General features: G+C 44.7%; 1 protein-coding gene across 3 annotated transcripts in view; it reads right to left on the bottom strand.

Annotated features, from left to right (window-relative positions):
* The window catches only part of ESR1 (estrogen receptor 1), a 376799-nt gene that overhangs the window by 267492 nt on the left and 95906 nt on the right, over positions 1–13401 (bottom strand). Inside the window, exons 1-2 of one of the 3 annotated variants that reach the window (XM_060616917.3) lie at positions 6685–6935; positions 4131–4652 (exon numbers count right to left, since the gene is read on the bottom strand). In XM_060616917.3, coding sequence (XP_060472900.1) covers positions 4131–4582 — 452 coding nt within the window. In that variant the 5' untranslated portion in view covers positions 4583–4652; positions 6685–6935. Of the gene's footprint in view, positions 1–4130; positions 5285–6684; positions 6936–13401 lie in introns of those variants that run through there. The other 2 variants (XM_060616918.3, XM_078447465.2) reach the window with 2 other exon arrangements.

The following is a 13401-nucleotide window of genomic DNA, read 5'->3' as shown; positions in this document are numbered from 1 at the left end:
GTGATAAAGATTTTATTTAAATTTGACTTCCACAGAAAAATGATCTCACATTACCATTAATTTATATTTGCAGTGAAACTCCTGACCACTTAAATTTGTCCTTTCCTACTATCTTTTAGCTTGCAAAAGCACCAGAATGAATATTACTGGGTGAAAGAAATAATACAATATCGAACTCTTGGATAGTTTATGCACTGCTTTCATATATATTATCCCACCTGACAAAATTATTAATATCTTATCATTAACAGAAAGTTTGCCATCTGGTATAGTTTTTCCTGATATGCATGTTTCCCGCCATTGTTTTCTTGCCCCCTGCCCCCTTCTTTTATAGTCTTAAAACAAGAGGAAACCAAAATGCTAAAGCGGGATCTTCCCAAATCCTGAATGTCACATCCGAAATATATATATTCACAAAAGCAATCCAAGGATCCAAATTAACTGAGTGCGAGAAAGCAGATTAGAATAAGTGGCAATTATCTCTCAGAGGCTTTCTACCAAATAGGTACAAGCCACATGGAGTAGGTGAAAATGAAATGGGGATTCAAGATGTGATTCTGCTTTCAACCTAAAATCCACTCATTCTCGAGGCAGTATGTGGCGCCTTCAACTATTCTTAGACCAACACAAAATGTCAGGTAAACAGTAGCAACTTAAATGAATAAAATGAGAGCAGATATAAAGGGTCCTAAAATATCACCTAAATACAAGGAAAGAATTATTGGAAACTTGAAAATTAGCTCTTCAAATCTCTCCCTAGAAATGAGCTTTATTCGAAGTTGAGAAATAGTTTTAAATGATCACCAAAGTACATACTATTCACTCAAAATATGCACACAGCCAGCATACCAATTACTGGGCATTGACTCTGATGCAAAAAATCAGTGTGTTTGCTAAGTTTTGGGGAAGAAGCGGGGGCAATATTGAGCCTTTAAGAATATTGAGTAGTAAAACTGAAATGAATGCGGAGCACTAAATACTTAACCTGAATTTTTAAAAACAAGGTGGATATAATTACATTTCACCTTTAGTTTTATTCAAACCTCCTAGGTTGTTTGAACACTATAAAGAACCGAGGCTGAGATGACTCCCAGTTGCCTTCACTATGAAATTTCAGGTAAGACACATCTTGCAAAGTCACAGCTCTGCCTGTTTACAAATGTATTCCCTCTCAACAATTGGTTGGGACGCGTGACCATCTTTCTCACATTATTGTATGCCCAGGGCAGTTTTATCTATTACATTCCTCTATAGATCGATATGGCTGCATACTGTGGCCCCTAGAAGAAAGTAACCATAATATCTTCATGCTAAATGATGTGAACTTCACATAAATTCTCTGAACATCCCAGCGGGACATTCAGCGGGACAATCCACATGACAGCACCATTTTACAAATGGAAAAGTTAAGAATCAAAAATAGTAAAGCTTAATCTAACTGACCTGAAGACACCAGCTAACTTCTAGGGGGGAAATAAAATAAAGACGATTTAAATAGCTTTTTAGTTTGTGTAGCTAAAACGACCGACCACTTACCCGAATTTTTTGTCTCTACTGGTCATAACATGTTAGGCCACTAACTTTCAAACTTCCACAGCAAGAAATACGTTTTACATCATAGTCGGCTCATACAAGCATATATAATTAAAACAAATTTTCCAGAACAAAACCCACCCTTACTAAATATCATGCACTCTGATATCTTCTATGATATTCTTTTCTATTTTATTCCTTAAGAAAAAATGCTCTGGAATCACTAAACTGATTTCATGATCCCCTGGGTTATGACAAGCAGTTTCAAAACACTGCTTTCAACTCCCAAAACTTTGGAAACTACTGAAGACAAGAGACAGTTTCTACAAGAGCCTGGTCAATTCTTTGTACCCAGAGTTATTCAAACATGAAAACTGAGAGGGTAAAAATATTAAATAACATCTGTCCATTTGAAACAACACCTGCATGAAGGTCTCTTCTGCCCTGGTTCCTGAGAGGCAGCATTCAAACCAAGGATGTTATAGGAAATAAACTACAGAGAAATTTTCCACATGGAATCCAACGTGTATGAATTTTTACTTCATTATTAAAGTTCCGTGTCATTTTTTTTCACTATTCCAAACATATTTGAATATCATCCAATGCAAAAAGTTTAAGATGGGGCATATCATAGTGATATTATTTGTCACTGGGATGATGAACAATTCTGAATAAAATGTGGTCCCCTCTTTATGTGACCATGCTCACTTTGTAATTAGTAGCAAGGCAGTAAATAATCCACCAAGGAGCAGTCTCATTAGTGCCCATTGAATTCAGTAGGATTAATTTGCAATAAAAGAACTGAAAATTAAATGGAGAGGAAAATAGTTTCTGGAGTCCACCAGAAGGTTATGGAATTCACATCATACCAGTGCCTTCCTTCACATTGAGGAGTTTAAAAGGTTGTGAGAATAAGACTTAATCGTTATATTTTGTTCTAACACTTTAAAAAAAAAAAAAAAAAAGGAAGAGATTCTTTCTCTTTCCATTTTAACCCTGAATTAAAACAAGTAAAATTAATTCAAAATATGCCACCTTTTTAAAGTTTTGTTCATTCTTTGTCTTTTAAGTAATAATTCAGTCTGAACCTGTCTGGCTGTGGGATGCTCTGAAGTCCTTTGAGAAGGTTGAAGGATAGGGGGTATGTTCAGATACCCCAAGAGGATGCCCTTCCGTATCATCTGGGGCCAAACTGTGCCTTCCTCCTGTTTCTTCTGCTATGAATATCTCTGGAAATAGAACACTGAATAGAAAACAGTCTGCGGCTTGCAATGCACAAGGGTCCAGGTGAGGGCAGGAGGCCAGTCCAGGCACCAGTCTGCAGTCTGTGCCTAACTTAGTACCCAGCCATGTGGGCACCCTGAGGCCTTCCAAACCCACTCCAGAGTCTAACTGGCCTTGGATGGCTAGGGCACAGGCGTTCATCAGGGTCACCCACCTAAGCCCTTCCCAGGCCCATCAGAAAGAGAACAGAGAAACTGTCAAAGGGGAAGGGGAGAAGGGAGAAAAGTATAATCCTGGGGATGGGGGTGGGGGTGGGGGAGAATAAAGACACAAAACACTGGCCACTTAAGTCACAAATGTGTTACTGCATGTCCTGGAATGCTCACACCGCTTCTACAGACTGAAAGGCACAGAACCCACCTGAGCCCGCACACCACTGGGTGGGAGGGGGTGGGGCATTCTCTGCCCGGTAGGCCGGAGATGTAACTTAGCTAGAAGAGTTATTTCAAAATGCTCTTTGATGCCACACGTTGTAAACTGACAAGACACCTATAAATCTTCGACTGTCAGAAGTCATACGCCAGCAATCTGCTCCAACACTGACCCAGCCAGATAACTCAGAAATCAGAAACTTGTTCAGACTCATTCAATTCTTCTATTGCTCATCTGAGGAGCGCAATTCAATCCAAAAGCCCTTGAACTTGGGATGGAGAGGAAGGGGGAGAAAGTAGGTGCTGCGAATTGCTTGCTAAAACAAACAAACAAAAATCATCGTCACCATAATAGTAGCGTGCATATTTCTAATCCGAAATTCTAGATGAAAGGAAATTTTGCGAGCACATTAAAAAATAATTGCAAATAACAGTAGTAATAAATTAAACTCGGAGCTCCGCTAACCCCAAACACCTCTAGCCTTAAATACCAAAGCAGGACATTGACTAGGGACTCCAAGAGCTTTGCTGGGGTTTTTGTTGTGGGTGTTTTGTTTTGTTTTGTTTTGTTTTTGCTTTGGGGTGTTTCCCCCAACAAATAACTGCCGCTTTATACGACTTTCCAAAATGAGTTAGGAAGCCCACGGGTTTTCGGAGCTGCCTCTTACGCAGATGGTAGGGGGTGGAGAACAGCATTTTCTTTAAGCTGCTGCCAAGCGAGAGAACTTGGCTCTCGAACCAAGATCTACCAACCACCGCCGCCCCCCGACCCGGGTCGGGCCGCGCGTCCCGCAGCCCCTGCGGCCGGGCTGCCCGGTTTCGGCCCCGCAGGCTGCGGCCTCCGGCGAGCTCCCGGCGGCGCGGCCCCCTCCCTCCCTCCCGACCGCCGGGCGCGCGGCGGGCCACCCCGACGTGGCGCGGCGCGGCGCGCGGCGCGGGTACCTGTAGAACGCGGGAGGACCGGCCTCGCGCACGGCGTAGCCGCTCGGCTCGTTCTCCAGGTAATAGGGCACCTGCTGGCCGTGGGGGTGCAGGAAGGGCGAGAGCTGCGGCGGCGGGTGCAGCAGCACCAGCGGGCTCGGAGACACGCTGTTGAGCGGCGGGAAGCCCCCCAGGCCGTTGGCGCCGAACGCCGCCGCCTCGGACCCGGAGCCATAGGCGAGGCCCGACTGGCCGTAGACCGGCGCGGAGGCGGCGGGCGCGGCGTTGAAGTCGTACGCGGCGCCCTCGGGATAGCTGTACACGGCGGGCTTGCTGCCGTCCACGTACACCTCGCCCAGGGGCCGCTCCAGGGGGATCTTGAGCTGCGGGCGGTTCAGGGTCTCCAGCTCGTTCCCTTGGATTTGATGCAGCAGGGCCATTCCAGACGCTTTGGTGTGGAGGGTCATGGTCATGGTCAGTGGCCGTGGGCAAGGCGCACACGGTCTCCCCGCGCGGCAGAGGGCTCAGCAGCCGACCGGCCACCTGGAAGAAGAGCACAGCCCGCGGTTAGAGGCGGCGCAGCGCATGTCCCACCGCGAAGCGAGCTCTGGCCCTGCCCCGGGAGCCGGCCCGTCCCGCGGAGCCCGGCGGCCAGACGCGAGCAAGTGCAGCCCGGCGCGAGCGCGCTCAGCCAACTCCCGGGCTTCGAGTCTCCAACTTTAAGTACCGGTCTCCCGCGCTCGTATGCATCACAAAGGTGCTGGAAGCCGGCCAGGGGCTGTTGCCTTGCACTGACATTGGTTTAAACATCACTCCGGGCAGCAAGTCGTTTTGGAGCGATCCCAAAGAGCAGCTTCCCTGAACTTTACTTTACTTGTCGCTGCGGGTTGGAGGCTAAATTTCACTGCAGGAGGAGGACAGGGCGGGAGGGGGACGCAGCGGGATCTCCTAAAGGTGGCCCAGGGAAGACGAGGTTTAAAACAAACTCGCGAGCCTAATCCAGGGGCCGGCTTTCTGTCCGGTGCTGCCTTATGTGCCCCAAGCCAGACTTCGTTCTATCTCTGTTTGTCTCTCTTTCTGTTTGATTCACTCTCCTAGTTGGCTGGAAATATGTAGTGTGTACATAGAATGACCCTGGGGAGGGCCACTCTGTAACTGAGATATGGCAGATAGAATGGGGTGTGCGGTTGCATGTGCAGCCAGCCACAGACAGCTATATTTAGCAGCTGCAGGCACTGAGAGGAGACATCTGGGGGGGTGGGGGGGGGGGGGGAAGGGGGACGGAGATTCAAAGGTGTACCTACAGGAAGAGCTGCACTCTGCCATCAGAAGCACAGTGCCAGACCTCAGTTTCCTCATCTGCAAAATTGCCCCAGAGTGGTCTTCTAGCCACGACCTTCTGAGATGCTCCCAGCCTGGCTTGCATGTTTGTGTTGGACCACGGTACTGTATGCTCCCATTATGAATTCTCATGTGAACGATGATTCACAAAAACCTTTGGTTAGGCACACATGGGTGTTCGTGTCTTCCACAGGTTATGCAACCAAAACTTCAGAAAGTTGCATATGAAATGGGACCTTTTCATACGAAATGTAACCTCAATTCATTAACCAACTCTCTGGCCACTATGTTACACTGGTGGTCTAACCAACAAATTTTGACCTGCAATACTACATTTCTGTTCTTTAGTCCTACAATTGGACCTTTTCCGTTCACTTCGGCTAGGCTATGCAGAATCAAATATTCAGATGAAAAAGAAAGAGAAAAAAAGTTTTTAACTGAATTAAAATCTAAGCATACACACACAAGCAACATATATATCTGTATACACCACACAAAAGATACGGGTAATATATTGTGCACCCACAATCCTCGGTAGTTTATACTTTGTGATAAACTTCCTTTGCCCCAGCCTAATAGACTCTGATACAACCACCTGATATGATCATCAATGCTTTGCTTTAACTGCTATTCCAAACAGCCAACAGAGTACCCAACAAAACGTTCGTGGCACAGATAAATGCCAAGGTTGCTGTTACTAAGAGTAGGTGGTTGTTGTTTTGTTTTGTTTTTTTAAATACTAATAAGTACACGTTTTACCTAGTTCTTACAAGAACAGACAGATGATTTTTGGACAATATGAAGATGTAGTGAGTTTAATATGAAGACAAAATTGAGCTTAGCATCAATAGCCATAGATTGTAGGCAAAGAAAGGGTTAAAAACACATTAGGTGAATCACAGATATGTCTCTTTATGGCCAGCAACCATTACTTTCCAAAGCAATTTTTTTACAGATGATTTCGTTTCCATAAATCACACTTCCAGTTTTCAAATATCTTTTTTAAACACATGCAAAAGCACTTCATAGGGCTCTTAAAAATCAGTACCCACCCAATTATACATAAATTACACAAAGAATCCTACAAGTCCTGGAAGGAAAAGGAGATACACACAGAAACCAACTGAAAGCAGCAAATCCTCATCTCCCTGCTAGGATACAGACACTGGCCAGAAAGGTAAGTTGCTTTCTCAAAATGCTAAAGCTACAAAGAGAGAAATCAAAACAACCCTACCCTGCTGGATCAAGAGTGTCTTTCCAGAAATGTTCCATGGGCTTGTAGAAGTCAGGGGCTGAGACAGAGAATGAAGGGAGGAATGCGCTCGCGTGTGCGTGTAGCTCCGTGCGTGAGCGAGGCAGTGTGTGTGGATGTGTTTGTGTGTGCAATGGCAGGGATTCAGGAGGCAGCCAGTAGGCAGGGCACTTCGCAGCCCCTCCCGGCAGGCACGGCAGCCCGAGCTGCTGCACCCAGCTGGATGGATGGCAGGGGGGAGTGAGGAGAAGCTTGCCGTCTGCTCCCTGAGAGCAGAGTGGCACAGCCAGGGTCAGCGTTATTGGGGAGAAGCAAAACCCGGGCGCCTTTTGCTCCTCATCCTTGGAGCCCGGAAAGCGCCCCAAGCTTTCTGCTGCCACCCTAAGCAAGAGGGAAAACAGGCTTGCTGTAAGTCATAGGCTTATGGCTAAAATAGAATGCCAGTCAAAAGTGTATGGATATCAAGTTTACAAAATGTGACATGGGCGGTTTTTCCCGAAGAATGTAATTTAACAATAAAAGCCTTCTGGAATACGCTCGGATCAAATGCCTTGCTGGCCCCAGCCCCCACCCCAGCCTCTGAACAGACACACTATTGCCGTGTGCCTCCGATTGCACCAGGAATCCAGACTTTGGAATAAAGGTTTTGGCATTCTAGGGATGTGTTTCCAGCTGAAATGTAATACTCCTCCACCTCGTTAACCAAACCCACAAACCTTTCCACGAATAGCTCAGTTGACTGCTTTCTGTAAACATCCAAAAAAATAGACCTATATTATTAAAAGCCTGGGTATGAAGATAAGACAAAGGTGGGTATGGCTACTTGAAACTGATTTTAGGCTTTCTGGTTGCACGGGTATTGATTGTGGTGAGGGTCTGTCACTTCTCAGCGGTGCCCTGGATGGACCCGCCTGGTCCTCGACTTTTCTCTTGACCATGGTACTGACTCACAATAATAAGGTGCTCCCTTTTTGCCCTCACCCAAGGTCCCAGGACATGTGACACCTAGAGGAGCTTTTGTTGCCAGATGTTAGTCATGGCCTTGGGTATTAAATGACTCTAATCACAATGCCAGGAGTGGCCAGTCTCTGGCCCTGGGATCTCATGCAGTTACCAAGATATTATGAGTGGCTCTTGAGAGCAGTACAAAGAAGTAAAAAGTTGTATAAAAAAGAGTTAGAAAAATGTTAACGTTGTCACATCGCAAATATATGTGTCATGCTTTAACAGACCCAAAGTGTTACAACAGTGGGGCAGAGATGCTCTCCCTCCTCCACAATCAGCTGTAAAGACAAATATTGAAAAGACAGTTACCCCTTTGTAGGTGACAGTGGTGAATCCTAACTCCTCCTTAGGTCAACAGTGGCCACCCATGCCGTAGGCCAGTCCAAAATAAAACAAGAACATGCAAGGAAGGAAGAAGAAGGGAAGGAAGGAAGGGAGAAAAGAAAGAAAGAAGGAAGAAAAAAGAGAAGGAGAGAGGGAGGGGAATCTGCAAATAATCATAGGCTTTGATTATTCTGAGACCAGCAATCAGGGTGAGTCCTCTAAAAGCAGTTTTCTTGAATGCTTTCTCTCCAGCATTCTCTTTCCTCTTCCTGGTCCATCTCCCAGGCTTGGGGACAGGGCCGGGGGAGGTCCGGCACCTTGCCAATTTTCTTTCAGTGTTTCTGGCAAACGAGCTCACAGTCCGGCTAGCTCCCAGCTCTCTCCTCTTCCCCCTCTCTCCACACTGTCACGCTGGACATGCTCACCCGCTGCCGTGACTTACAGGTACTTGTGGGTGAAGAAGGGCCACGTCTCTCTCCAACTCCACCACGGAGTGTACATCCAGACCCACTTTTCCAGCGTCTCCTGGGCATTGCTGGCTTGCTCAAAATGAGTCATCCTCCTCTCTCCCACAAACATGACGTTCCTCTCCACTCTGGCCTATGAACAGCATCACTGTCCCTCCTGTCGGTGAACGACGGTCTCTCAGCTTCCTGTGACAGCTGTCCCTCCCTCTCTTGTCTTCCACGTTGCTGAGCATTCCAGACTTGCCGCCTCTCCCTGTCCCCCAATTCCATCATTCTCCTTCAGCCGCATTACCTGACCTGTTGGGAGAGCCTTCTAGCGACCGGCCTGTCTCTTCCTTCCCTCTACTTAGATTCTGCCGCCTTTTACTTCCTCGGTCCTTACTGCTTCAGGACCCATCTTCTCAGGACCCGGCTGTACCTTTACCCAGATCGTAGCTCCCCCCGGAGTTCAGGACTTTCTCCTGTATCTCCTCCAAAGTGTAGCCTGTGCTGCAGCCCAACAAAACCCTTATGCTCCGACACTCACAGCTTTCCTGACGACATTCTCTCTGCCCACGACCCCCGTTTGCTGCCTTGTCAGGGGAAAGCACGCTCTTCCTTAAGGCCCAGCCCAAATGCCACCACACCCATAATGTCTTCCTTGATTCCTTTTTTAAAAGGAATTTCCTCTCCATTGAACGCCAGTGGTATTCTCATGCATTTATTACATTCTTCCTTGAACGAATTATTTATATGTATGTTTAATCCCCTTGTCCTGCTGAGAAGCTCCTTGAGACCAGTCTGCAGAGAGAGTTATTTGGGAATGCGCTGCGTGCCTAGCACTGTGCCTGGTCATATCGGGTCATCACATACTGGCTAATTGATGAATCCAGATACTTACAAGAAAAAAGTAACAGCAAAGTTATCCACTAGCCATCTCTAAAAGCTCGCTTTCCATGTGACATTCTACCATTTTCAAGTGTTTTTGCTAAAAGATTATCTTTGTATCCTCATACCGACCACGGCCATAAAGTCAAAATTCAAATTCATACAGTCTTGAAGATGAAGCCTACAATTCTTAGCAGCATGACTCACAAGAGAGCTCTGAATTCTTAGTTCATAACCAGATAGTACTATGACTGAACATAGCTTCTTCTCCAGCTCCATTCAAAGCATTTTTGGGGTTTTTTTGTTTTTTTTTTTTAATTTACATCCAAATTAGTTAGCATCTAGTGCAACAATGATTCCAGGAGTAGATTCCTTAGTGCCCCTGACCCATTTAGCCCATCCCCCCTCCCACAACCCCTCCAGCAACTCTCTGTTTGTTCTCCATATTTAAGAGTCTCTTATACTTTGTCCCCTTCCCTGTTTTTATATTATTTTTGCTTCCCTTCCCTTATGTTCATCTGTTCTGTCTCTTAAAGTTCTCATATGAGTGAAGTCATATGATTTTTGTCTTTCTCTGACTGACTAATTTCACTTAGCATAACACCCTCCAGTTCCATCCACATAGTGGCAAATGGCAAGATTTCATTCTTTCTGATTGCCGAGTAATACTCCCTTGTATCTATATACCACATCTTCTTTATCCATTCATCCATCGGTGGACAGTTGGGTAGTTTTGCTCATTTTAAAGAATTCAGCCTGTTTTAAGGGGTTTTAATTAGCTCGTAGACTTTTTTCAACTGACCTTTGATTTTTGTTTTATAAGGAAAAACTTATATGCAGGGAAATGCACATATCATCCATGTCCAGTTTAGACATGAGTTTAGAGAAATGGGTATGTCCTTAGTGAGGTCATGGAGTGTTTCTATCACGCCAGAAAGTCCCCTTCATGCCCCGCCCTAGTCAACTCCTAACCCCTGCAGGCAACCACTGTTCTCGTATCTATCACCATAGGTTTATTTTGCCTCCTGGCCCAGAATGTGACCTCTTACAAACTGGAGCACATATACCCTATTTCCAGCCAATGACAGAGCCAGCCTGGTGCTGGGCAATGCAGTTCTGCCAAGGCATCCAAGTTCAGAGCTAGATTTCTCTCAGTCAGAAGCCTTTCCCTGGGGCTCAGCTCCTTCAAGGCCACAGAATTTTCCTAACACCCTATGCAGGGACCTTTTTAATTGTAACAAACTTTACATAAGCCTGCAAAGATTCAAGTTACTAAGAGGCCAAGTGGAATCCGTATTCTTTAACATGTTCTTAAACAGCCTTTTCTTCCCATGCCATTCCAAAACCAAATTTTGTATTTAAAAAAAAATGACTTATAAGCCCAGAATCAAATCCAAGATCCTTAATCTCACAAATTCTGGGACTTCAGATGCCATTTCCTGGCTTACTACCCAGGAGCTGATAGAGAGTTTGGATATTTGGTTGTCAGGCAGAGTAGCTACTCTTCATTATAAATCAGTGAATGATTCATATTTAATTCACCAGTTTAACAGAATTTAATAACTTTCACCTTACATTTTCCTGAAAAGATTTTTTAAACATTCTAGAATCTTTTTTAGATAATTTACTTATATCACATATGGCAGAAGACACATTAGAAAGTACTTTCACCGTAAGTGCCATGAATGATAAAAGAATTCCAATTATTCCAATGGTTATTACACTGTGTCCCTTTTCCTCCCTTTATCTGTTATGTATTTGAGGAATCTCATTGCCAGTTTGGGGTATTCTCTGTCAAGAGCAATATCCAGATTATAGCTAAAGTCACATTGATTTAAATAGTCCCATCTAACGTTGAGGAGGACCTTTGCACACATACATGCACACACATAGACACACACACAAATGTACACATGCCTAGTAATCAACCAAGTTGCAGCCAAATGAAAAAAAAAAAGAGAGAGAGATTTGTGCATTCTGAGCCTTTTCAGGTCTTTTTTCCCATTTTGTCACCTCACTCATCGGGCAAAGTGGCTCCTTCCCACTCCCTCTAAGTACCCAAGACCCCCATGCTAGCCAGTCTTCCTCCCTTCTCCCATCTTCTTCATTTATAATCACACTGTCTCAAGGAAGTGATGTATTTACGAGTTTGCCAAGGAATGACTCATTCATTCAGTTGACTCGGAAAAATATATTGATAATACAATGTTATGTCAATTATGTACCAATTTTTTTTAATGTTGACTAATTACTATTTACCAGGACCATTTCTAAGTGTTGGACACTACCCTAGTTAGCTCAGGCTGCCGTTACAAAATACCATAGGCTAAGTGGCTTAAAAACAGACATTTATTTTCTTACATTTCTGGGGGCTGGAAGTCTGAGATGAGAGTGACAGCAAGGTCAGATTCTAGTGAGGGCTCACTGCCTGGCTTTCAGAAGGCTGCCTTTTCCCTGTGTCCTCACATAGCAGAGAAAGTGCTCTCTTCTTCTTACAAGGCCACAGTCCTATTAGATTAGGACTCTATAACCTCATTTAACCTTAATCACCCCCTACAGATTCTATTTCCAGACACAGTTAACCTTGGAGGTCAGGGCTTCAAGATATGAATTTTGGAGAGACAATTCTGTCCCTAGCAGTCACCCAAATATAAGCAAAAGGAATATCTCTGCCTTCACAACGCTTACCTGTAGGGGGTTAGTGTTTACTCCTATTTAATGACCTCTCTTACTCTGCCACTTTCAAGAACATCTCTGCCTCTGTCTGCCCTCAGGGATTGATATTCCTCCAGGTTCATCCCCTAGGCCCCCCTGCCTTCTCTGTACTTCTTCCATTGGATGATCTCAATCATTCCTAGGGTTTTAGGTTTCATCTTTACATTAAAGACTTAAAAATGGAACTCTCCATTCAAGATCTTTTGCTGGCTAGGAGAGCCAGCTAGTAGAGAGCCTACTAGACCTCATTTTTACTTGCATGTTCATTTATTCAATAAATATTTATTGAGCACCTACTATGGACTGGCCATTTGAAGCTCCACTTGTCCAAAATTAACTTTTCTTTTTCTCCAGACCAACTCTACTTCTGTCTCTTAGCTCAGCAAATGGCACTGCTGTTCACGAAACTGTGTAAACAAAAAAATCCAGCCTCAATCTTGCCCCTCTTTCTCACTCTCTAGGCTGGACCCATCACAAATCTGTCTTATTTCCACCTCCCTGACTGCTCTAAGTCTACTCTCTTTTCTGACCATCTTATGATGTTCAGGCCACTCTCTGCTCTCCAAGCCTGCCTCCAGGCTTTTCCTTTCACTGCCCATTCTTCACACTGCAGGAAGAGTAATCTTTCTCCACAGTAAGAGAACTCGAATTGTTATCCTCATTTCTCTAGGGTCCCCACCCACTCTCCTACAGATATTGTGCTCCTGCCATATTGAATTCCTTTCAAGTTTCTCTAACCCTCTGGCTCCTGTGTAAGTCCAAAAAGTCACATATGTGATTTACTCTCCCTGGAATCTTCTTCCCACCTTTTCATCAGACTTACTCCTAACCATCCTCCAAGTCTCCCTTGAGACATCCCAGCCACCAAGAGGAAGCCTTCCTTGATTTCCTAATGGGTGCTTCTCTTATACATGTCCATACCTCCCTAAACATCCTCAGTTATAGCCTTTATGCTGTTGGGATTTCCTGTATATTTTGTGGTATCCTCCCACTGACCTATAAATTCAAAAAAGGCATACAGAGGCTATCTTTTTCCAAGTCATAAGTCCATCGCTTAGTACAATGCCTGATGTGTAGTTGGCCCCTAATAAATATTGTTTAAAAAATGAATGCTTAAACCCCTCCCAGATATCACATTTGCATTGTTAACTGACTTTTCAATAACGAACACAAAAGGAATGAACGTAATGGCTAGGGTTTAGAACGAGAGTTAGGAGAAACTTTGGAAACAGATTCATATTTTCTAAACAAATCAGCTTTTTTTTTTTTTTTTTTTTTTGAGAGAGAGAGAGAGGGACAGAGAACAAGCAAGGAGGGGGCA

This window comes from Panthera onca, chromosome B2 (assembly GCF_046562875.1).
Source record: "Panthera onca isolate mPanOnc1 chromosome B2, mPanOnc1 haplotype 2, whole genome shotgun sequence".
In the NCBI taxonomy this organism is placed as follows: Eukaryota; Metazoa; Chordata; class Mammalia; order Carnivora; family Felidae; genus Panthera; species Panthera onca.
This window is presented reverse-complemented; position numbering and strand designations above follow the sequence as displayed.